Source organism: Fukomys damarensis, unplaced genomic scaffold (genome assembly GCF_012274545.1).
Source record: "Fukomys damarensis isolate Sample0158 unplaced genomic scaffold, DMR_v1.0_HiC HiC_scaffold_12, whole genome shotgun sequence".
Lineage (NCBI taxonomy): Eukaryota > Metazoa > Chordata > Mammalia > Rodentia > Bathyergidae > Fukomys > Fukomys damarensis.
In genome coordinates, this window is record NW_022900924.1 from 8539269 (window position 1) to 8564942 (window position 25674).

The 25674-nt window shown below is 41.6% G+C and overlaps 1 protein-coding gene across 1 annotated transcript in view; it reads right to left on the minus strand.

The window, feature by feature from the left end:
* The window catches only part of Coro1c (coronin 1C), a 44571-nt gene extending 19244 nt beyond the window's left edge, over positions 1-25327 (minus strand). Inside the window, exons 1-2 of the mRNA XM_010604004.1 lie at positions 25128-25327; positions 7938-8060 (exon numbers count right to left, since the gene is read on the minus strand). Of these exons, the coding sequence (XP_010602306.1) occupies positions 7938-8060; positions 25128-25322 (318 nt within the window). The 5' untranslated portion in view covers positions 25323-25327. The remainder of the gene's footprint in view (positions 1-7937; positions 8061-25127) is intronic.
* Positions 25328-25674: the final 347 nt, after the last annotated feature.

Consider the following 25674-nt stretch of genomic DNA (forward strand, 5'->3'; position numbering starts at 1 on the left):
AATGAGGGAGGGAAGACCGTGAAACAGGAAGAAGCATACATATTTGGTAGCAACTGCAGTGCAGCACAATCTCCTGCAGAACCACTGATCCAGAAGCTCCAAATGTACCACCACAGTGGGTTTGGGAAAATCAGGGACCAAGTGCTGGGTCTGATCTGCCACAGTCATAACGCCCACTGGTAAATGGTCCACCTGCAATCTACACACAGTGAAAACATTACGAAGCCTGCTATGACCCACAGGAACCACAGCGGCACTTCCATTTCTATTTCAAGACATAATGCTCACTGGGAAATTTACAACAGAAGCAAAAAGAACGAGAGAGGGAGTTTACATTGTCGATCTCTGTAGGAAAATACAATGATGTGGGAGAAAGGGGAAAGTGTTCATTTAAACTTAGTAATTTGGAACCATTCAGGGCACATAAGTGAAGACAGTTAAGACCATGCTTGCAAGATCATTCCATCTCCCAGACGTTGAGAGAAATACTTAAGAAATCCTACTGTCTGAATCAGCCCCTGTCCCCTGCATTTGTGTTTGATTACTACCCTGCAAATGAGGGTAATCAACAACATTCACTAAACATACCCTGGCTCCTTCTATTATTATTTTATTTATTTATTTGGTTTTTGGTATGGGGATCAAACTCAGGACCTTGTGCTTGCGAGGCAGGCGGCAGCACCACTGAGCCAAATCCCTAGCCCTCTTTGTATTATTTAAAGCACTACCATTTTCTTGGAGCTAAAATTTCTCAGAGTAAAATACTTAAAAGCCACAATCTCAAGAACTCTCCATATGAAGATATTGTTGAAGAACTCACAGTACCAAAATTTGGAAAATCCAGGAGCTAAGTGTACATTCTGGGAGAAGGATTCACATAATTGCTGTTAGTGGACATCAAATATTGCTTCAAAAAGTAGTACATAAAGGTAAACAGTGTCAGTTTGAGTGACTTTAAGGCTGCCTACAGGAGCCACTGCTAAAGCATGGAGATACACCCATTAAGCCTGGCCTCCCCTCTTCCACATCTGCAACGAGAGTAACATTCACTATCGTCCAGTGCTCACAAAATTAACACTAACAAACAATGCTTAAACGCTTGGGGCTTCATGACTGCACTTTTTTTTCCCCTCAGTACCAGGGATAAAACTCAGGATCTTGTGCTTGTTAGGCAGGTGCGGTGCCACTGAGCTAAATCTGCAGCCCAAGGGGTGTAACAGACTTCACAATTCCAAAAGCAGTTTCTAAAAGTAATTTTATCTTTTCATTGTTTATTTGATAAACCAGCGCTACTGTATTTTCTCCCCTACCTCACACCCCATACCGAGGATCAAACTCAGGACCTTGTGCTTACAAGGCAGGCACAGCACCAACTGAGCTATCCCTAGCCCACTCTACGTATTTTCTACCAAATGTCCATAAAAGGTATTCTTGCTACCACAAGCTGTACTTTCAATAGGAACCCATTCAAACTCATTACGATAAATAACATATGTTCTGAGAGGATCCTTCTGATCCTCTCAGTCCACATTATAATTATTATTATTCTAAATCTATTTTATATGTAAAGTAACTGAAGCTGAGTGCATCTGCCTGTGCTCCCAACTCCGAGTCTCTGGTTCTTCTCTGTCCTTTCCTCTCCTGGAACAAGGCGTTGTTACACAACCTACCCATTGTCACCATCTGTAGTTGAGGAGTCACTAACAGCCTACCCCTGAGAAACTACTCAGCGCTTTTCTCTTTTAAAAAAGAGAGATGGTATGACTTGAAACCATTTGATCTATTTTACAGGGTTCTTTTACCTTTAGGAGAGCAAAGTGGAAAATGAGGTACTAAGAAATAGGAGAATATCAAGTATTTCTTTAAAATTTCATTTCAGCTACACAGCTATAAAAGCTTCAATTACACCAATAGTAACACATGATTTGGGGGGCTTTAAGTGATTAAGGAGTGATTTAGATATCAGTTCTATACTTCAGGGTTTAAAACTTTAGGAAGATTTACAAAGTATTCACTCAGCAATACCCATAAAAGGGTAACCTGGTGGCTTCATGGTGGGGAAATGGTAGCTTCATTGGGAGCATAATTTTCAGATTTTTCCCAAGTCTCTCCATAAAAACAATACCAGAGGGCCAGGGATTTAGCTCAATGGTTCTGGCACCTGCCTTGCTAGCACAAGGGCCTGAGTTCGATCCCCAGTACAAAAAACAAAACAAACAAACAAAAACAACAACAACAGCAGATAACAAAACAAAACCCTTAGGGATAATATTTACACATAACTAGGTCATGAGCCAGGCGTGGTGGCACACAACTACAATCCCAGCACTCGGGAGGCTGAGGCAGGAGGACAGCCAAGCGTTTGAGGCCAGCATGAACTACATAGCAAGACCTGTTTCAAAATAAAATAACAACAACAAACCAAGCCTAGGTCATGATCCCAAAATACAAGCGGTTGTAGGCAAACCACCAAGCGCCCCATGACCTGCATGTTATCAGACCAGAGTGTTCATTGGGGTCACATGTCAGACCTGAGACCAACAGGCCAGTCTGAGACCAGCGCTGGAAACTGGGAAGGACTCTGCCCTTTCCCCTGCCGCTGAGTACAAGGGATGCAATAAAAGGGTCTGAAGGAGCAGGTGCACTCTAGACCCGGTATTCTCAAGACCAGCCAGAGAGGGCTCTCTTCCAGGGTGGCCCCACACAAAGGAGAAACCCCAGGGAATCACAGGAAGAGGGGAATGAGAAAAGCCATCGAAAAGCAGGCTAGGAAATCTCAGAAAGCAAGCTGCCATACTTCAGAACACCATCTGAAGCAGCTCCGTGTAGTCGGAGAAGCTCTGAATCAAGACACCTTCTGATAAATTTGGAAAGCTAAATTCATGTAAAAATAAGCTAATTTTTTTAAAAGTTCCAAAATGACTATAAGAAAAGGAAGGTACAGAATAACATCCTTATAGACAATACAACAATACTAGAGAAGGGGGCTGGGGATTTGGCTCAGTGGCACCATGCCTGCCTCGAAAAGTACAAGGTCCTGAGTTCAGACCCCAGGATCAAAAAAAAGGAATACTAGAGAAGTACCAAAGACAAACTGTAATAGACTATTTCAAAATGATATCAAGGACATTAAAGAAGATACAACAGAAACATCAGAAATCAGAACTTAAACTAAAACTGGAGTGACAGAAATCAAGAAAAAATTAGAAATAAAAGAAAAATTTCTTTAAGAAATGAAATCTAAAAGCCAGGTGTGGTGGCGCACGCCTGTAATCCCAGCACTTGGGAGGCTGAGGCAGGAGGATCACTTGGAGTTCAAGACCAACCTGGGCTACATAGTGAGTTCCAGTTCAGTCCCAACTACATAGTGAGACCCTGTCTCAAAAAAAAGAAAAAGAAATGAAGTCTAAGCAAGAAAGTACATAAATGCAAATAAACACAACAATGTGCCCAAGAGACAGCTCTCTCCTCCAGCTGCCTGAGATGCAGAAAGGAAAGAAGGGAGCCCCAACCTTACCTGTGGTGAAGAAGGAGGCAGCCAATGCTGTAAATCATCCATTTGAGAAGAGTTCTGAACTTTTTGGCATTGGCCAGGACATCCAGCCCAAAAGGGATCTCACCCGTTCTATCTCACAGCGCTGCTATGTACAGCTGTAGCAGCAAAGGGATACTCTATAACTTCCCAGAAGAGCCACCTGCAATGAACCAGTGCACCCAGGCCTAATCTGCCAAAAGCTACCCAACTACTTCTTAAGCTGACCCTAAAACCACAGCAGGGACAAATAAGAGAAGCAAGAGAAACTGTTGGCTTCAGCTAAAAAGCAAGCTGCCAGTAAAATATGTCTCCACGGGATTAACAGTGTCATCGCTTTGGTGGAAAACAAGGCTCAGCCAGTGGGGACCGCTGATCTGGTCTGTCTTCCTGCCTGACCTGTGTTGTAAGGCCAGACTGCACTGTCCAGTCCACAGGAAGACCCGCACCACGGCTGCCTTCACACGGGTCACCTGGAAACCAGGGCACGAAGGCTAACCTGGTGGAAGCTGTCAGCACCAATCACAACGACAGATCCACCACGGGGAGGAAATGCTTCTGTCCCCAGATCTGTGTCCTGAACGCCCAGCTGGAAAAGGCAAAGGCTACAGTACTTCCCACTAAGCTAGACTAAAAGTACACTGTTAAGTCTTCTATCGTAAAAGTAAGAAAAATTCTCCTTCAAAAAAATAAGTAAGAAGTAAAAGAAAAAAAAAACCAAAACTCTAAAACAATGAAGAGTTTTAGAAAAAGACAAAGCTGAAGACAAAGTATATGGACAGCAGAAGTCCCTGAAGAAGAAACCCAAAGTGAAGGAACAGAACACATACCAAAATCTGTAATTTGAGAAAATTTTCCAAAAAAAAAAAAACACTTGAAACTATTTATTGAAAAAGTACATCATAGGGCGGAGGGGTTTAGCCCAGTGGTGCCACCGCCTGCCTCGCAAGTGCAAGGACCCGAGTCCTGAGTTTGATCCCTGGTACCAAAAAAAGAGAAAGCACATCACATATATCAATTCAGTCCTCACATATATATATGTTCAATGCTGAATGGCCAATGATTTCTGATAAAATCAAAACTACATTTTAACAACAGCAACAAAAACTACAAATATTTAGTATAGAGTTATATATGGTTAAAAGGGAAAGAAAATTAGATTACTATTTGGCTTTAACAGCAACGCTTGCCAAAAGAAAAATCAAACAATACCCAGTTGACCCTCCATACTCAAGAGTTCCACATCCGAGGCCTCAATCAATGGTAGATCAAAAATTCAAAGGAATAACCGGCATCCGTGTTGAACAAATGTGTATGCTTATTGTGTCATTATCCCCTCAAGAATACAGCATAAGAATTATTTACATAGCATTTACATTGTATTAGGGATAAGTAATCAACAGGTGATTTAAAGAAGACTTCCAAAACTGCCTCAGAAAGCAGCAAGAACACTGGAATAAGTGGCTTCCAAAGGAGGGAGGTTTGTGGCAATGTATCCTGTACCGTAACAAATTCTAGTCAGGCATGGTAGCCCACACCTGTAATCCCAGCACTCTAGAGGCTGATGCAAGAGAATCACATGTTCAAGGGCAGCTTGGGCAATTAATGACTAGTGAGACCCTGTCTCAAAAAATAGAGAGGGAGTGGGCACGTAGCTCAGGGCAAAGCCACTGGGTTCAATTCCCAGTACCAATCAATCAATCTATCCATAATTTAATCTTCATTTTTGACCCATAATGAATTACTGAATCTGGGCATTAAGTACCAGTAGCTGCACAAAAAAACAAACAAAAACTATGTATCACTTATCTCCTGACAGAAGAACCAACACTAGCAATAGTCTTTCCCAAGAGACTGAAGCTGAATCCCACACCTCTGGATTCAGCTGTCAGTTTGCAGGAAATTCAGACAAACAGCACAGTGGACACACCGTGGGACACGGGCAGCTGAAAAGACAGGCCAAGGGTCAGAACACTGTAAGGGTGGAAAAGGGATTTAGAGCAACTTAAAAGGGGACATAGCAAGTTTTTTTAATTGGTAAGACTAAGTTAATAATCTCTTGGTTGACGAATGCCTTAAAGAGAGGAAAGGAAGTGAGTGTACTAACAGCTGGGACAGCAGCTGTTAGGAGGGGCTGTGATGGCAGAGAGGCATAGAGAGCAAGCATGGAGTACACGGGTGAGGAGGAAGTTCTAGGTCTTGACTTGGGGCTGGTGCTATTCAACTCACACGGTTCATTTTGTCACTTGAACCATTTAAGTCTTTGGTGTGCTTTTCTGTGTTTTACAATATAAAGACTTGTGTTTTAGGTTTTTAGGTTTTTTCTTGCAGAACCAGCGATTGAATGAGCGGGGGTGGGGTGGGGATTCTACCACTGAGCTTCATTCCCTTTTTATTTTGAGACAAAGTTTTGCTAGATGGACCACACAGAACTCAAACTTGCAATTCTCCTGCTTCACTCTCCTTCACCATTTTTGCTGCTGTTGTATTTTTAAAGGAAGTCTGCAGGGATTTAGCTCAGTGGTTTCACCACCTGTCTCCCAAGCATAAGGACCTGAGTTCAATCCCTGGTACCGGAAAAAAAAAAACCCAAAACAGAAAGTCTGTAGCCAGGGACAGAACAAGGTAGATTAAACCTGCCTCTTCAAAAGCAGCTCAGACTCTGAGCTGAAGATTCCGGCATCAGGTCTAAATGACATTCCTTTCCTTTAGCAAAATGTGTCTGCAGCCATTAAAAAGATCAGTTTAGCAGGGCACATTAAACAGAACAGTTCCTTTTAGCAGCAGCATATTTCTTTAATATGTTTTAGCTGCCAAAATTATGAGATCATAGGAGAAGTCATCCTCAGCCCATGAGGAAAAGTGGGTAGATGTTTAAATAACACAGTTAGGAATTAATTTGTTTATGTAAAATAATTTAATGAGTATAGCATTCCAAACAATGTGCTGGTCCACAGCCAACAAAAAGGAATATAAAAGTAGTGATGCTCACTACCTGTGATGACGCATGCCTATAATCCCAGTACTTTGGGAGGGTGAGGCAGGACAGCAAGTTAGCCTGGGCAACTAGTGAGACCTTGTCTCCAAATAAAAAATAATGGGGGGTTAGTTCAGCAGAAAGGTACTGGGTTCAATCTCCAGTACCCCCCAAAAAGTAGTGTCCTTGCAGAGCTTTCTACTTGTCATGTGTGAGAATACTCAGAAAATTAGGGGTTATCTTCACTCATCTCTGGGGCAGCAGCACTCCCCTGAAATCTCGTTTTTGTATAACCTTTATAACATAATTTGGCAAATATAAAAACTTTTCCATATTAGGGCCAAGGATTTAGCTTGGTGGTGATGCTACCTGCCTCACAAGTGCAAGGCCCCGAGTTCAATCTCTGGTACCAAAACAAGCAAGCAAACAAACAAAAAAACTTATCCAAATTGATAAACATTATTTTAAGGTAAAGATCACAGACAACAAGAAGCTTTACATTAAAAAGTACTCTTGAGCTGGTGCCCACCTGTAGTCCCAGCTACTCAGGAGGCTGAGACAGGCAGATATTTGAGCCCAAGAGTTTGAGGCCAGCCTGGGCAACATAGCAAGACACTAACTGCTCCCACCAAAGTATCCTAAAGTCTGCCTTTATAGATGCTACACTTTGGAATCTAAATGAGGGAAGTTTTGTTTCTCTTCATAAAAACAGACATTCATGCCAGGTGTAGTGGTGCAGGCCTGTAATCCTAGCACTCAGGAGGCTGAGGCAGGAGGACTGCAAAGAGTTTGAGGCCAGCCTGAAGTACAAAGGGAGACTCTGCCTTAACCAAAAAATAAAAATAAATAATAATAATAATAATAATAATAATAATAATAATAATAATAATTAATTAACTAATTAATAAAATAAAATGCACTTTCATAAACAAGGTCCACTGAACAGAACACCGTCTGACATTAGCTTGGAGATAAGCATGCAATAAAACTTTTAGTATCTCAATACCTATTACATATCCCATTTTATCTGCATAACTGCTGGCATCTTATAGCACTGTAACATGAAATTTGTAACAGCAGTATTTTCTGTCCTTTTTGGGGTATAGGAGGGCATGCAGTCAAACCGTATTCACAGAATTATTAGAAAGTCATTTTAATTTCCCTTAAGTCTTCACACAGAACAGAAGCAAACTGTCAATAATCACATGCAGGTATACATTCACACAAAAGAAGAGCAAAGACAACCGAGTACAACCTGTTGATAAAAGGGGCTGTAAAAGGTGCGTTTATAGTTAAGCTTTTATGTAGCTAAATCCTTGATAATCCAACAGATAAAAGCCAAAGTGCTGGAGAGAGAGAGCGGGAGAGAAGACAGGGCTGCAGGCGAGTCTCGCTGGCCCACACACACGCAGTTCCCTGGGTGCTTACCATAACCGTGCAGTCCTCCGAACCACTGGCAATGACCTGATCATTGTGTGGGCACCAGTCTATATCCAGCACTGGTCCAGTGTGGCCACAGACTGTTGGGTAGGATTTGTCAATTCGACCAGTCTGAAAGAAGAAATAAATCTATTAGCCATTTCTCCTTTGTTATCTCCTCCTCAGACTCTCAACTGTCTACACATGATGGTCACTTGGTGTCAATGGCAGCTAGCAAGAACTGTAATGGAAACTTTCATTTCTAATAGCTCCTAACAAGAACACTCCACTAAATTCCAAGGATCCAGTTTGTATTAATAAATGCAACAAAGAGAATTCATAAGTCCTTTTACCAAAATATAACTCTACAACAGCCAAAGTATAAATCATAGCTAAGATTCTGAGGTGAGAAAGCTGGGGGGGGGTACACACCTGTAACCCCAGCTCCCTGGAAGGCTGAGGAAGGAGAACTGAAAATTCAAGACCAGTCTGGGCAGTTTAGAAACTGAGACCTTGCCTCAAGAAATTAAAAAACAGAGCTGAGGATGCAGCTCAGTGTGAAGGTCCTGAGCTCCAACCTTTGGTATTACTCAAAATGTGAAATTTCTTAAAAAAGCTTTAGTTACTGCTCAGGGGCTAAAGTGCATACATTTTTAATGTCTCGGTCTCTCTCCTGTCTTCCACCAACAGTAATGCCACCACACAGTTTAATTAATAATTTTAACCTTATCCATTGTCCAGTTCACATCTCACTGAGGGTAAATATTCAGTGTTGGTCACTGTCACAATTTGCTCATGTTACATATTTGAATCTAACACATAGACGAGGTTTTTTGTTTTGTTTTGTTTTAGTTTGTTTGTTTTTCTTTTTTGGTTCCAGGAATCAAACTTGGGATCTTGCACTTGCCAGGCAGGGAGGCACCACTGAGCTAAATCCCTGGCCCTTAGTTTTTGTTTTTTTGAGAGCGGGTCTCACTCTGTAATTCTGGTTTGAACTCACTATGTAGCCCAGACTGGCACTGAACTTGCAGCAATCCTCCTGCCTCAGCCTCCTGAGTGCTGGGATTATAGGCATGGGCTGCCACAGCTGGCTGAACCAGACTTATCACACCAACTTTGTGTTAAGCAGGACAACTGCTGTAGAGACAGGTATATAATATATAAAAGTGGTTTTCTTTTTTTTTTTTGGTACCGGAGATCGAACTCAAGGTCCTTGTGTTTGCGAGGCAGGTGGCGGAATCACTGAGGTAAATCCCCAGCCTTAAAAGTGGTTTTCTTTTCTTTAAACAAGTTAATGTCCACACATATTAACAGTGCACATGCTCTAAAAGCAGGTGCAAAAAACAGAATCACTGTACTATGTGAATGAATCCAACTGTTGTTGTGGCTCTCTTACTATGGCAACTCTTAGCAATTTTTAAAGATCAGTAATTCTTCTTAGTAATTTTTAAAGATCAGTAAACTAAAATTTCTCCAATTTGACTTTACTGTGGAAATACCCAGAGAAGCAATGTGCTAACACACCAACACCTTAGGCTTCGGAGTCAGACGGGTATGGGTTCTAATCCAGACTCTAGCAATTAAAACACTGGTTGACCTTAAGCAAGTCAGTTTATCTCCTTAAAATCCACCTCACCATCTGTAAAACAGGTAACAATAATACTTAACTCCCAGGATTATGGTGAGATTAAATGAGAATGTGTTTAGGTAAATTATAACTGAGGATAGCCGGCAGTTAGAAGCCAGCCTTAGGCTACTTAGTGAATTCCAGGCCAACCTGGAATACACAGTGAGACCCGTTTTAACAAATAAACAAACAAGAAGCAAAAGGTCTGGGAATGTAGTTTAGTGGTAGAACACTTATGTAGTACATACAAGGCCCTGAGTTCAATGGAATGAGGGGGGCTGACAAAAACATAAAAATCTAAGAATAAGTGCTGGCAAGAATGCCAGGAAAGAAGGACTCACATAAAGTGTTCACAGGAGAATATCCCACTTCAATTTCTTTTATGAACAATATGCTAACAGGACAATGTCCACTTCACTAATACCCTTCCTCCTTCCTTCCTTCCTTCCTTCCTTCCTTCCTTTCCTCCCTGTTCCCCTGCCCTCCCCTTCCGTCCCCTTTCCTTTCTTTTTGTGCCAGGGATCGAACTCATGCACGTATGAGGCAGGCTTGGTACTGGCCCAAAGATAAAGCTATGTTTGTTTGTTTGTTTTTGTTACCGGAGATCGAACTCAGGACCTTGAGCTTATGAGGCAGGTGGTGGCACCGCTGAGCTACATTCCCAGCAAAGGTAGATAATAGAAAATAGACTTTTTTGTTGTTGTTGATGTTGATGTTATTCATTTGGTACCAGGGATCGAACTCAAGACTGCGTTTGCAAGGCAGGCACGGTGCTACTGAGCTAAATTCCCAGCCCTTCACACATTGAGCTTCATCACTGCAAAAACATTTTACACACCAAAATAAAGTATAGTCACAGGTACATACGCATAGGATAAAAATACAAAGAAAATGGCACATGTTTGAGGGAACGAAAGAAGATGACATGAAGAAAGGGGCACGGGATGTGAGCTATATCTTACATTTCCTCCTCCAGAAAAGAAAGCTATAAAACAAATAAAAACACTAACATCTGTTTAACTCTGTGGGAAAGAACATGAGTATCTTATTATTTTATTTGATGTTTCCTTCCTATTCTAAAAAAATGAAAATGTAATAAAGTTGAAAAAAAATAACAATATATTGTTAATAACTTTACGTTTTATGTTCTTCTCCCAGTTTTTATATCTGCACTGTCCTATCTCAGGATCTTTGCATTCAGGGCTTTCCCCAGCAAACCCCATCTGGCACCCTTGATGGTAAAATACAGTACTGAACTTGAACTTCCAACATGATTGTTTCTAAGCTGGGCTAACTAGAACTTTTGGTTAGACACAAATCTGGAGGGGAATCTGGAGGTATAACCACTATTTGTGCGCAATTACATACTAAGAAGTTTACTGAAAGACACTCCCTCCCGCCGTAATTAATCCCGGTTAAAAGTTAGTGTGCATTCACTCAGGATGCTTCAATCAAATAAGATATCTGAGAAGAATCCGCATTTCTATCATTCCTATCTCAGTCCAAATGAGACTACAACTTAAAGGTACTAGAGTAAAACATTTTCCAGGGGCATGAAAGGGCAACTGCCGCCTACCACTCATTGATGACGACGGCGGCCAATACTAAAAACCTTTATGTCTTCGTTCTCACTAGACTGTTTTGATATGGGAACTTCGTTGTCCCCACTTTTTAAATTAAAAACCGAGGCACAGAGACAGTTAAGCAGCAGACATCTGTAAACTATCACTGACCATTCACCCTACATATGGTGAGGCAAAGAAAATTTCCACTGTGCCATAAGTTGTGAAAATGAATGTTGAAATTATTGGCAGCTGGTCATAAGAAACACAGTTAATAGAAAAGATATTCTGCGTGCAGCTGCTTCCTCTGGTGGTAAAGTCATCACAGATCCTTACCACAAACAAAAAGGAAAGCAATGTCATACTGCATTCAAGAGAAAGGGAACTATCTGTCAGGGACAGAAGAACAGAAGTGAGAAGACTGTATGGAGGAAACTGGCATTTTCAATGTGCACTGATGGTTCACACACTAACGTTCACAAAGTTACAGCTATCTTGTCTTCAAGGACTTACACATCCAAATAATTTCTTACCCATAAACACAAAAGCACAAAAATGTATTTCACCAAATGAGTATATACTATTAAAACTGCCGAGCAGGGCACTTATAAACCGCGGAGAGCTCAAGTACACGGAAACCATACTAATGACCTATAATATGACAAAGATGAGAAGACATAATCACTAAAGACATGTTACACTCGGATCTAAAGAGAATGCAGTTCTCATTCATTCCCATGATACATGCTCATTTATCACTCAGTGAATAAACCAAAGAATCATGTCTAATCTGCTAGACTGTGAAGGCCCATTCAGCAAGACATCTACCGCATATCACAGTGACTGCATAGCTTACCTGCCCTTCTAAACAGCAAATTTACATGACTGTTGAGGCTGGAAGGAAGATTTACAAGAATTTAACGCCAGATTTTAGATATCTCCCGCCAACCCCACCAGGGATTGAGCTCAGGACCTCGTGCTTACAAGGCAGGCATGGTGCCACTGAGCTAAATCCCCAGCCTTTATATATCATTTTTGACTAACGGTGATTTATTTTAAGAGCCCTTCAATTTTCCAAGGCTTATATTTATAAAAATAATTTCATTTTACTAATTGGTTTACTGCTTCATTTTAAGGATAAGTCACATCATTTACATCATCTAGAGTATCACTAGTTTTCTGGTATGAAAATTGAAGGCTTAGCTGAATGTAACAGACTTTAAAATTCCACCTTTCTTTATTTTTTTTCTTTTCTTTTTTCCTTTGGTTTTTTGAGACAGGGTCTTACTATGTAGTTGAGATTGACCTCGAACTCACTATGTAGCCCAGGCTGGACTCAAACTCACAGTGATCCTCCTGCCTCAGCCTCCGGAGTGCTGGGATTACAGGCATGTGCCACCAAGCCTGGCTAAAATTCCACCTTTAATTTTATTTTTTTCCTAGGTTTGCAACAGGGCCTCAATGTGTAGTCAGACTGGCCTTGAACTCACTATATAGCCCAGGCTGGCCTCAAATTCAGTGATCCTCCTGTCTCGGTCTCCTGACTGCTGCGATTACAGGTGTGTGGTCACCATTCATGACCATTAAATCAATTTTTTTAATTCACTGATGACTTACTAGTTCAAACCACATGCGATACTATGGTTTTCACTGTGTCTGTCTAGTAAAACTCCAAGGAATTAGGATACCTGTAATGCAGCTCAACAAGTTACAAAAAATGACTAACATGACAGTTCCCAAAGGGTCTGGTCCTGAGCCAGTCTGTGAACTCAGGGGACAGGGAAGAGACAGGTGAGGACACTGGCTTTTTAGTCATTCTTAGTACCTGAAAGATCCAGTGTCCTGCCTAGAGCCAAGCAACAGGAACACACTGCAAGTTCAGCCTACGAAGCACGTGCACAGCTGGCGTATGGGAGAGGCGTAGAGCACACTTTCCACGTGGCTTTCGGCATGACCCAGGCAGCAGCCCTCACTGTGGCAGCCAACACCCTCGACACCAGCACTGTTCATCTGCTTTAAGTTTGAGGAAAGTCCTTAAAAGTCTCGAGTAGCCAAAAGATTCAGCAAAACTAATGGAGACGGATGCTTCAACTAAACCTTAGGCAATACTTTCCTTCCTCTGGCGTGGTGTGTGTCAAAATTTAAGTGCCAGTAAATATAAAACTACATCTAACATCCAAAAAGGAAGGTTTGATACTAAAGTAACTGCAAAACATTCTTCTTTAGGCACACACAGTTCAATGTTACTCTTAAGAAATGATATTTTCTAGTTCTAAGTATATTTCTGGTCAATTTATATGGAAAACTACCATGGTCTAACAGTGTACCTTATTTATGTGTCTCACATCTCATTCCAAAAAGGATTCCATATTTAATACATACTGTACATCCTACATACTGAGGATAACAGTAATACTGTGCAATCAAAACAATTTTCAGTGGGGCCAGGGATTTAGCTCAGTGGTGCCAACACCTGCCTCTCAAGCAGAGGACCCGAGTTCGATCACCAGTACCAAAAAAACCAAAAAAAAACAGACAAAAAACAAAAACAAAACTTCAATGTATACAAACACACCAATACAAAAAGTTCTTTCAATAAAGGAGTTCCTCTTCCTCTCCCGGACAAACTGTTTAAGTGGCAAAAGTGTATTATAGGTATACTCAGACATTTTCGCCCTCCCAAACTCTCAGTATTCATCACTGGGATGCTTCTGCCAATACACAAAAACATGCAAAATGACTATTTCATAATATAAGAGTGCTTCCTCATCCGACTCTTCTCAATTCCTGTATTCATTGTCCAATACTAGGCTGAGTATGCTAGTGCCGTATTAACAATCACTAGATGCCCTCAATAACAGAGACATGTTACATTTTGCTAGTGATGCAACACTTTACCTAGCAAGATTATTCTTTTTATTTGTTTGTTTGTTTGGTTGGTTGGTTGGTTGGTTTTTTGAGACAGGGTCTCACTATGTAGTTAAGACTGACCTGGAATTCACTATGTAGCACAGGCTGGTCTCGAACTCACAGCAATCCTCCTGCCTCAGCCTCCCGAGTGCTGGGATTACAGGCATGCACCACCAAGCCTGGCTGAGATTATCCTTGATTGTAACTAACATATGCTTTTATAAGGCCAATAAATGCCAATGGTGATGAAAGTGACAGCAGTCAAACCCAATGTTTCCCTTAAAATGTTCTGGGTATTTCACACACAATTTCCTTCTAGTTTCCATTCTGGAGTTCAGCATGTAGTTGCAAACCTGTCAAGAGTGCAGAACTCTGCTCTCTGCCTGTTTTCTTATCTAACCCAACACAGCCGCTGTCTCACTTCCCAGTCCTTTCCAGTTTCTGACCCGCCCATTACCCACAAGGTTACAACTTCCCAGAGGTGAGGGCCCAAAGAGCCTCTGCCCCGCCCTGGGGAAGGCAATCAAAGGCAGCTCACACGACCAGAATCAAGAAACAGGGAATAAGGATTTTTCAAAGCCACTTTGCCCTCCTCTGTGGCTATCTTTTTTCATTTTAGGAAAAAATGAGTACTCAAAATCACTTGATGTGCCCAAATTTCAATAATGACTTGCTTCTGGTTTGTGGGGCAATGCAGTGAGAATACCCGAACTCTCAGCAAGGACAGTGGTACATCAACCATGTGCTTGGAAGCAGAGGCAAAGTTTCCAGCCCGACCATAAGGGCTCCATTCACACTGCGCAGAGTTCAAAGGAGTCAAAAAAGGTTATCTATTGAAGTGGGTTTCCTTTCTTTTTCCCAACTTCCTTTTTCTTATGACAGAATTATTTATGTGCATACATGTTCTTTTGAAATCTCTTACGCTCCTGCTGCTCCCCAGGGAGGAGCTATGGTAACTCGTCATGGGACAAGGGAGGGTGGCAGGAAGAAGCCAGGGACTCACAGCAGACCAGGAAGACTGACACAGTCGATATAGGACTTGCTGACTGGCCTGTGACAGACAGACAGCTCAAAGACAGGAGTAAAATATTCTAAGGCAGTTTTACTTTAAGGGAACCAGAAACACCAACCTTGCAGGTAAGAGGAGGTGATCTGGAATAAAATGTGCAGATTGAGTTACCCTGTAAGCAAGGGAAGCGAGCAACTAAAGCAGCCAGGGAGAGACAGTACTGTTGGTAAAGATCTCACTTACCTGAGAGGCAAAAAGAATAGTCACTACGGACAGAAGTGACAATGCCCGGCAAATAATCTTGCCATCACAGATCTTCTGTAACTACTAGGTCAACATTCAATAGATCATATTTAAAGTCTATCAAGAGCTTGAGGGAAGTTACTGAGAACTAGGAAATATTTTATTGTCAGAAATCAAGAGTAGGAAAATTAACATTTCCTCAACTATGCCTAAATAAGCAATAACAACAAAAGAAACTGTATTTCCTTTCTGACTTAAAACATTTATATGGTTAAAACTTAATATTTCCTGTTCATTGCTGCAAAAAAATAATTCAATATGATGCTTCTGGGCTGAGAATAAACAAAATCAGGAACCTAAAGTGAAGCAGAACCTAGTCAAAGTTCTTCAAAGCAAAAGCTAAAAAGCAAAAGAACAATGGATATAAGTGCTATATCCATATTTAGTTAAAGCATTTACTGAAAATCAGAAAGTAGAGTAAGCGGTTGCCTAATTCTGCCTAGTGAGTAGGTGACACCGGAGAGCTCTCCACTGGGACTCTGAAGAGGGAGCCCCATAGCTGGCTGGCCTTCCAATCACAGCTCTGCATTGCTTTATCACCAGCATCAGAACGAAAATCCACCCTCCCTGGAGAAGTAAACAAAAAGAAAAATTACAACTCTTTTTTTTTTGGTTTTTTGAGACAGGGTCTCACGATGTAGTTGAGACTGACCTGGAACTCACTGTGTAGTCCAGGCTGGTCTCGAACTCACAGCGATCCTCCTGCCTCAGCCTCCCGAGTGCAGGTGCCACCATACCTGGCTTTACAACTTTTTTAAATGGGTGGTGTGTACATGAGCCAGGGGGCTCCAAGGCCTGGCGGTTCCTATCTTGCAGTGGTTGTAAACAAGCAAGACTGGGGCACAGCCCAATTCAGTAGCCTATATCACTTACACGACTGAAAGCTCAGCCAGAAATGAAACCTGAGTCACTGATCCTCTGAGGGCTGACATGTATCCCATCACTTGTCTTCCAGCTCACTCTTACCTGGACTCTCCTCAAGTCAAACACCTAGCTAGCAGTAGGTGGGAGCAGACGATCTACTACCTATGGTTACAAGGAAGCTTCTGAACAAGCGATGACCGCAGACATGACTTCACTGCACCCTGAGAGGCTTGTACTCAGAGCGCCTTCTTGGCCTGAGACAGAGCATTTTCCCGGGCAGGGGCTGTCCCTGTTACCCAGGAGGGCTCTGCCAGCTGTTCTCATTTGCGTACTCAGCTCGCTGGAGACCCAGGAAAGAGTTAAACATTCTTTGCACTTGACTCGGTGGCTTCTCTTCACCACACTCCCAGATCCCACCATTCTCTGAGCTGCCATGCAGCCAATCAAAGCAAAGGAAGGAAATTATCCTGGCCGGCTGTCAGCCGCAGAGCTCTGATGGCCATATAAGGTAAAAACCACTGTCAGAGCTTGTCAGGCCAACAACCCGGCTGCTGTGGACATATCAGTGAGCTGCAGCAGCAGAAGCTGGCTGAGGCAACACAAAGGACAGGCTGCCTGCTCATCTCTGGGGTAGGGGCGTAGAAACCATCATCTGCTGGGGGCACACTCTCAGTGAGTCACAGCCATTCTTGGTCATCAAAAATAGCCCTGGGGCACACTGTGAGGTTCCTTCTGTCAGGACTTTGTGCTCCATTGTTAACTGCGAGTGAGCAGGGTGTCACTCCCCCTCCCGAGAATGGAAAACACAAGCATTGGGAGAAAATGAAAAGGTCCTTCTGTGGTACTTCATGTGGTAATGAGGCTGTGCTGTGCTCATGTGGCTGGCAGCTCATGACATAATTTGGAAGTCATTGTTCTGCAGCTGGTGCCCTCCCCATGGCTTCCCCCAGTATTTCAAGGCCCATACACTTGACAGTTTAATGTGTCCCTGGTATCACACAGAATCTATTTCAGCAGGAGTGAATGGCAGCCCATAACACATCAGGATGTGGTACTGAATAAAATCCCCTCCCATAATACCAAGTGCCAAACATCAACATCTGTACAAAGGGCCACTGGCTGTTACCCTTGTCCAAATTGGAGCAGCACTGCTATTTGTACAAATGAAAACTGCCCATCAGCATGTACAGTGAGGCAACGATCAGCCAATGTAAATCCAGCAGGTGTTGGCAGTGACTGCAGATCACAAAGAAAAGCGCCATCAGGAGACTGCTGCTCCTTTTGAACCAGTCCATGAAAGAAGGCACTTATCGGCACACCACCTGACACTTAGAGGAAGCCCTAAGAAATGTGAACTGCTGTGATTTTATCATCACTGTAGCTGTTTCCACACAAGACATGGTATAGACCATTGGTGGCGAACCTATGGCATGCGTGCTACAGTGGGCTGTTTGTATCACTGAAAACTCTACAAGGTTCCCCATCACTGTAGAACAATATTTTCCAAACCTTCCAATAATCCCCTAAGGTGAGAGAATCAAAGCCCTAACCAGCCGCTATTTTTATTGTTAAGGTTTCTACTCAGAAAAAGAATGCAAAAGATGAACTGCCAATTGTGCCACAATTTCTGTATCAAAAAGTAAAAACCCTTTACATTCAGTATGAAAAAAGCTTAAAAATTTTCATGTTAAAAAACAAAGACTCAGATCTAAGTTCAAAGCTCAAAAGATCTGATAGTATTGGACAACCACGCTATGTGAGTGTCAGGTTCTCCAGCTGCAGAAAAGAAAAGGAGCAAGTCTACCAAGTGCAAAAGTCAACATGCTGTACATGAGGGAAACAGTCCAGAAACAGTCTGATCTCACTGTGGAGTCTCACTGCTAGGGTATGACAGAGGCCACTGCCTCTTCCTGGAAATCAAACCACGGAAAGATGCCTTGTTGATATCTGGTTATAACAATGATCCTAAATGCTTACGCTGGTTCTTTTCCACACTATCAAGAAAAATAGCATTTTACACAACTCACACTGGACATCAAAGAAAAACCAACCGAGCCAAGAAATGTGTAATTTCTTCTAAAAAGTAATCCTTCAGCTCCTTTGGACTCACAGTATTAGTTCACACAATACACAAATGATTTGATTCCCCTCCATCAAACATCCCATTTCTGCAATACCAGAAACGTCAACCTAAGCTCCAAATCCCAGAGTTTGGAAAAGCAGTGTGGCTACCACTCCTTTACACAAACAGCACCTCTCCCGACTTCTCAGTTCAGTGAACTAACTAGGCTCCTCTTCTGCTTCATCTTTAGCTCCTACAGAGGAGAAACCTGAATTCAGACAGAATCTTCACTGACATGGCTTCCACTCCCCAACCTCAGGTGAGATTCATCCCTCTCACTGCTGTGCCAGAGCACTTTATGAATACACAAATCTTCCTGCTGGCAAGATCACGATCGTGTCCACACAATGTGGTAGTTCCAAAGGAGACAAAGTAGAAGCCACTAGAGTTTTATGACCTAGTCTCTAAAATCACACTCCATTGATTCCACCACATCCTGTGGTTACACAGTTCAGCTCTATTTAATGCTGCAGAAACCACACAAAGGCATAAATACTAGGAGATGAGACTCACTGGAGGCCATCGAGGAGGTTGCCAACCAAGTACAGAAGGCAAGGTCTGGGGAACCTGTACAAAGGCTACCTACCATGCAAATGGCCATCCAGTCTGCAACCACCATCCAAATGAGTCTGGAAATCAAGAGCATGTATTTCTAACCACTAACCCCAACTATTAAGGGGATAAGAAAGTAATTATAATACGACGTAATGATGCAAATTGTGATACTCACAATATAAAGAAACAACTAAAAAACCCCAAAGGATGACTTCCTCTTTTTCAGCAAACCACCAAGAAATATTTGAATTGGACATTAAACAGTAAGAGATCACCATGTACTTATTAGGTACTCAGAATACTGATTAAAATGAATTTAAAATTCTCCTTCCATAAACATAACAAACACCATAAAGTAGCCCTTGTCAAGTCAGGTCCTAGAAGAGATTTAAGTCCTAATACCTACGGCATCAATTACAGGTAATTAATTAATTTCTCTCCTATGCATTGAGAAAGTATTAGCTATTTAAGTAATTTTCTGTAGGACAGAATCCTTTTACAAAATTCTTAGAAAGCAAAATGCATTAAAAAGAGAGTTCATAGACAATGGGAAGGAATAAGATCCTAAATATTCCTACACTCGATTCTCAAAGTAAATGGGAGAAGCGATGTGGATAAAAAGGTACTATACAGCCACAGCAAAGAACAGAAAGAGAGGGGTCGGGGATTTAGTTCAGTGGTTCCACCACCTGCCTCACAAGCATAAGGTTCTGAGTTCGATCTCTAGTACCAAAAAAAATAGAACAAAAAGAGAGAGGAGGCAGCAGTGATCCAAAGGTTAACAGCCCTGGCCACAGCCATCCCATCATGGCCCAGACCAAAGATCCTTTCTGCAGCAGTTAGTATAAAATGAAATGAGCCATCTTTCCAAGAAATGACAGATCCTCTACAACGGGACTTGCAAGAGAGGAAGGGAGGGAGCATCCAGGAAAGACAGGAGTCATCCAGTCTAAACCCGCTATCCCAACGAACACCAAGAGATCAACAGCATATACACCAGTTCCAAGCAGCACCCCTACACTCATTTGCTTAAGGCAGGATTTACAGGTTTGCTGTTACATGAGCAGTGAGGGCATATGTGTCCCCAACTAGAAGCACTACCGTCTATATGGTTCACAATAAGGGAGAGTGCTTCAGTCACACACCGCAAGTGTGGGTCCTCCACAAGGAAAAGCTTGTTTGAGCCAACATAGGGAGAACAGACTACACAGGGAGAGCTGCAAGCCTCTATGTTCTTAAGACAAGGCAGCCCGCCCAGCTGTAGCAAAGAAAAAGTATGCCTCATGGCCAAAACCACAAAGACAACCTGTGTTCAATAAGACTGCTATTTATTATTCATCCTCTGAAAGACTAAAGAATATGAAAATGTACTAAGCCACACCTGGAAAAGTCATGGCAAAGTGGCATGTCACAGCTCGATGGGAGCAATATAAAAGAGATCTGGAATCACATGTGTTAATCTAAATCACCCCATGTCAGGGCTGAGTACTTATCATATTCCCCAAGCAGTCACCCTTTACAATCCCATTTTCTCTAATAAAACTTTCCTAACAAAAACCTCATAATCATACACTTAAAATATACCCTCATTCATAAGCATCCTTCTTGCTGAGTGTATCACTGTATTTGTCCCTACTACTCTATCTTACATTTTTAAATCCTGGTATACCCTGGCTTATTTTACACACTCCCAGAATCTAATCACAAGCTTCAGAAGGTTACAGTAAGAAGCCCTATTTACTGACACTAACTAGCTTTCAAGAGAAATTCATATGAGGCCATGTTTTTAAATGAGAGCCTGTAAGAAAAGATCATAATCCAATTTAAGATAAATATGTAAATATTCAACATTTTTGTGCACAGAGAGCCCCCAAAACATCACTCAAAGTACCTGTCTACCTATAACCAGAAATAACAGGGGAAGCATTAGCAGAAGCTCCTGAAGTAGGTATTAAAGACCATATCCAGCTCCAATGTTCATGCTCAGCAGAATACTCTGACACTTATCAACATGTACTGGAACCTAGTACACTCTTAGCACAAAATTTCTCACTATCGTGATTTCAAGTATAAATTCATTATTACTACTGAAGATTTTGTTTGTTTTTTTTTTTTGCTTTTAAACAAAAGCAGCACCTTGTTATAAACTATTTCATAGCTGCCAAGACAATGAAGTTGTAGGGATCTGTTTTTCAGGGCAAAGAGACCTACATTAGGATTTATGGATTCACCATGCACTTGGGATCCCCATCCTATTTCTCCTTCAAGGCTACACTTTCAAAGAGGAGACAAATACCTAAGCACCAGTCATTTCTTCAGACGCTCTTGGGGAGATTAGGAAAATAACCACAACAAAAACTAGAGACAAGTGCTCCTGAGGGGCAGGCACTCAGCTTACAGGTGATCAGCAACTCATCACATGTGGTGGTCGAAGAACAAAGAACACTTGTATAAACAAGCAAATATCACCCGTAAAAATGCAAAATCCATAATCCTCATGATTATACCAAAGTTACAAGGCAGACTTTAAGAGGCTGAGTTGCCCCATAACGCAGACAGAAATGTAGGTTTCCTGTCAGCATGGAAGATGGTTCTATTTTCTACAGCTACTGATGCCCCAGTAAGCAGCCAGTGTCTCAGGAAGAAAAGGCCGCATTACCTGACACCCAAAGGCCCATGGCAAGACCTTGACATCACAGCAGATCTCTCTGGGAGCTCCAAAGGCATAGAACTATCTAGAAGGACCACAAGACCATTCCTTTTTCCGGGGCTCAGCTTCAGCCTTGGTGGAAAATCAGCCAAAGTAAAAAAGCATCCACTTTCCTAAGTTATGCGGTAGACAAAATGAGAAAACAATGGAACAACTGTTTTATTTGCTGAATTCTGACTAACAAATCAGCCACATCAGAAATCATTTTATAACTGAGAACCAAAGGAGGTAAACACTTTTGAGATCATCCAGAATTACCAAGGCAGAAAATCACTTTTATATACAGTCCTTCGTGTTCCAGAAACAGAAGAGTAAAACGAAGGAGTAACACATCCATGTCTCATTATAAGCAGGCGATCAAAACAGAACTGAATTTCACAGCTCCTATTTCATTCCAGACCCACATTCTTTCCTCTATGCCATCCTGACCACTAGGGTTACAAACATGCTTTAATACCCGAAAATCACACATGGCATCAATGATAGAATTCAACAGCCCCAGCCATACTGACCTTATTTCCACAGTGTACCATGGTACTTAGTTTACACCAATGTCACCTCCTCCACAGCAAATTATTATTTAAGAGCAATGCCAGCTGGACATGGTGGCACACACCTGTAATCCCAACACTTAGGAGGCTGAGGCAAGAGGATCACCAAGAGTTGAAGGCTGCCTATGCTACATAGTGAGTTCAAAGCCAGCCTGAACTACACAGTGAAACCTTGAAAAAAAAAAAAGAAAGAGAGAGAGAAAGAAAATATTGCCACAGACAGTATGATAGCTCAGGGAAGAAAGAGACCCTCAACATTCCTCTAAAGGCCAATACTTAACCCAAAAATGTTAATTCCCTACCCCCACACTATACCCCAGCACTAGAGATTGAACCCAAGGGGTACTCTACCATTAAGACACCCCTAGTCCTGCCAGGTGTGGTGGCACATGCCTATAATCCCAGCACTTGGGAGGCTGAGGCAGGAGGATCGCTGTGAATTAGAGACCAGCCTGGGCTACACAGTGAGTTCCAGGTCAGTCTCAATTACATAGTGAGACCCTGTTTCAAAAAAAACAAAAAGAAAGAAAAAAAAAGACACCCCTAGTCCTTTTTACTTTGAGGCATAGTAAAAAGTGAGGCATAGTCTCACTTAAATGACCCAAGCTGACATCTTCCTGTCTTAACTTCTTGAATAGCTGGGACTACAGGAACATGCCATCATGCCTAGCTCACAAACATCAATTTTCAAAGTAACTCATTCTCATCAATTCCTATAAGACTTTAAAGAACAAAATGATACTAAAACTAACACTTATTAAATGTAAGCCAATTAATGCAAGTGAAAACCAAGTCATAAGAGTAAGTACAGGAACTACATACAAGTCTTTAAATGGTTAAGTGAAACTCAAGTTTCCCATGGTTTGTAAAACTAAAGATGGGCTCACAGAGCCTTTTGTGGATATGAAGTTGAAGGAAACTGTCTGAACTCAGTGGAAGATTAGCCATTCAAAGTTTATTTTGGGCTTCTTAATTGGCGTGTTCCATGTCTTTGAAGAAAAGAATGTCTTAAATTATCCCTCAGTTTATAAAGGGGGAAATAAAATCTCTCAACTCCAAAACAGATCACAATGCTCCAGTGCCTGACCTCAGCTGACAAACTGTGTCTGTCTTCTCAGCTGGCCACTCTAAAACTCACCAGTACATAGTCACATTTCCAAATGCTGCTTGTTCTTGATGAAAGAATCAACTAAAAAGCTGTACAGATGAGAAGCAACTGACATTTACTTCAAACCCCCACCCCAAACTCATGTCGAGTATAGTTATAATAGGGTAGCATGGTGTTTGTCATTCAACAAATATTTTCTGCATAGAAGTAAAAGTAGAAATGTTCATTCCTTTTAAGCATTTTTTAGTGAGTAACACTGAAGAAATCTTCAATTTCATGAAAAGATTCTCCTTGAAAATTTTTTCAGCTGGGTGTAGTGACGCACGCTTGTAATGCCAGCACTTGGAAGGCCGAGGCAGGAGGATTGCCACAAGTTCGAGGCTCCCCTGGGCTACATAGTGAGTTCAAGATCAACCTGAACTACATAGTGAGATTCTGAGACTCTGTCTTATGAAAAGAGTCCCCTTCACCAATAAGAAAGTGCATTTAGCAACAGGAATCAAATTTGTTCCCAAAGGCATCCATCTCTACTTTCTTAGAAAGAGGTTTCAATTGTGTAGTATCACATTAATCCAGACACTAAAGTAAAACTTCGATGTTAAAACAAACTAAGCATGAGTATCTCTGACAGAAAACTACAAGGGAATTGGAAGTTTTCCTAAGGGAAAAACATCAAAGGATAATGGGCAACAATATTTTGACAGAAAGTCCACTTTACTGTGACCACTTGCACGTGAGACGTACCCCTACCCCATGCGGTCAGGTCTGCCTCCCTCCCACCCCACCCTATTCTCAAGCAGAGCGGAAACAGCTGGAAGGTGACTCATTGTCTGTATCATCGCTTAACACTCAGCCCTGAGACATCAGAGCTCAGGGCTCACAAACTCATTTCCTCCCAAACCAACTAGACAACTGTTTCTAGACCAATGATGGCAAACCTTTTAGGGCTTTCAGTGCTAACGCACAGCTGGCTGCGGTAAGCGTGCCATAGGTTCGCTTCCACTGTTCTAGGCTCTCCTCATAGCTTTTCAAAAAACATTTTTATTATTCACCATTCTGAGTTTTGTTAATGAAGTGCAGGTTCTGATCTGTACTACGCATTAACAGTCAGCCTGTGTCCTCCTCTTATTCCCAGCTTGGAGCAGGCTCTCTGAGAAGATAAAGAAAGGATTTGGAAGCCCTCTGAAGTCGGAGGTACACGCAGAACTATCTACAGTCAAAAACATTTTTTTCTACCACTTGTTAACACTGTTTAAAGGCTATGCTAACACTTATTCTTGTCCAGAACTGGAATCTGTATAGTTTTGGAATATTTTCTTGAGCTCTTGTACATTTACTACACAGAAACAAAAAAGTCTTAAGCCTCCTGCCTTCATTAAAAAAAAAACAAAAACTATCTTACAAGTGTCTACCCATTTAAAAATGCAAATGTTTTTTTAAAAATTCTGAAAAAAACACTTTTGTGTAAAGCAGATTACTACAAACCAAATCATACGATTCTTACACCTGTCTGTGCTCACACATCATTATAATAATCTTTTTCGAGGGCAAAGATGGGAAGGGGAAGTAAAAATGGTTAAGAAGCAATATGTAGATGTACCAGCTCCCTGAGCTGAATATAACTGTTATCATGGCAAAAATTTACTAATGAAAAAAGAAATTGTTTTCATCCACAAAGGACAGAGGTAACCACTGTCTTTCATGAGTCTGTTAAAGAAAAGCTGATGTGGTTGGGAAGGCACATGGAACTCCACCTCAGTTTTATCGGTCTAATAGTCTCTGCAAACACACAATTCTAAGAAAGCTGTCAATTGATTACAGAAAAAATATGGAGACTCCCAGAAGGTATCAAACAGAACAGGAGGCCCAATTACCCACCTTGTGCAGAGGGAGTACAAGGAAGGCTCCCCCTCCACTCGCTTCTATGATTATGGCAACAAATCTGGGATTGACAGCGCAAAAGGAACTATCCCAGGTCACGCGAGAAACCCGGATGTCATCGTAGCACTGGTCGTTTTTCACTGCTTGTCCAAATACATGCCGAAACTTGCTCTGTCGTACCACTCGCCGCATTGTGTCTGCAGAAGAGAAGAATTACATTAGAATTATGCACCTAACCAAAATATTTACTTTTACAAATAAAAAGCTCCAAGTTGAAAAAAAAAATCAGAACAGTATGGCATTTGTCTGCTCTTCTAAAAAGTAGCCAAAATGTAAATCCAAATTTCCTTTAGCAGCTCATACCCAGAGAAAACTTCAAGTGCGTCAGGGAAAAAATTACAAAGAAATGAAAAATCTCTCATTCAACATCCAAAATCAGCTCATCAAGTTTAATTTTAAGAGAAAGAGCAAAGCAAAGAATGAAAGAAAATTAACTTCTTTGGGTTGGGTGGGAACTGACAGATAATTCATTCCAACTTTGTCC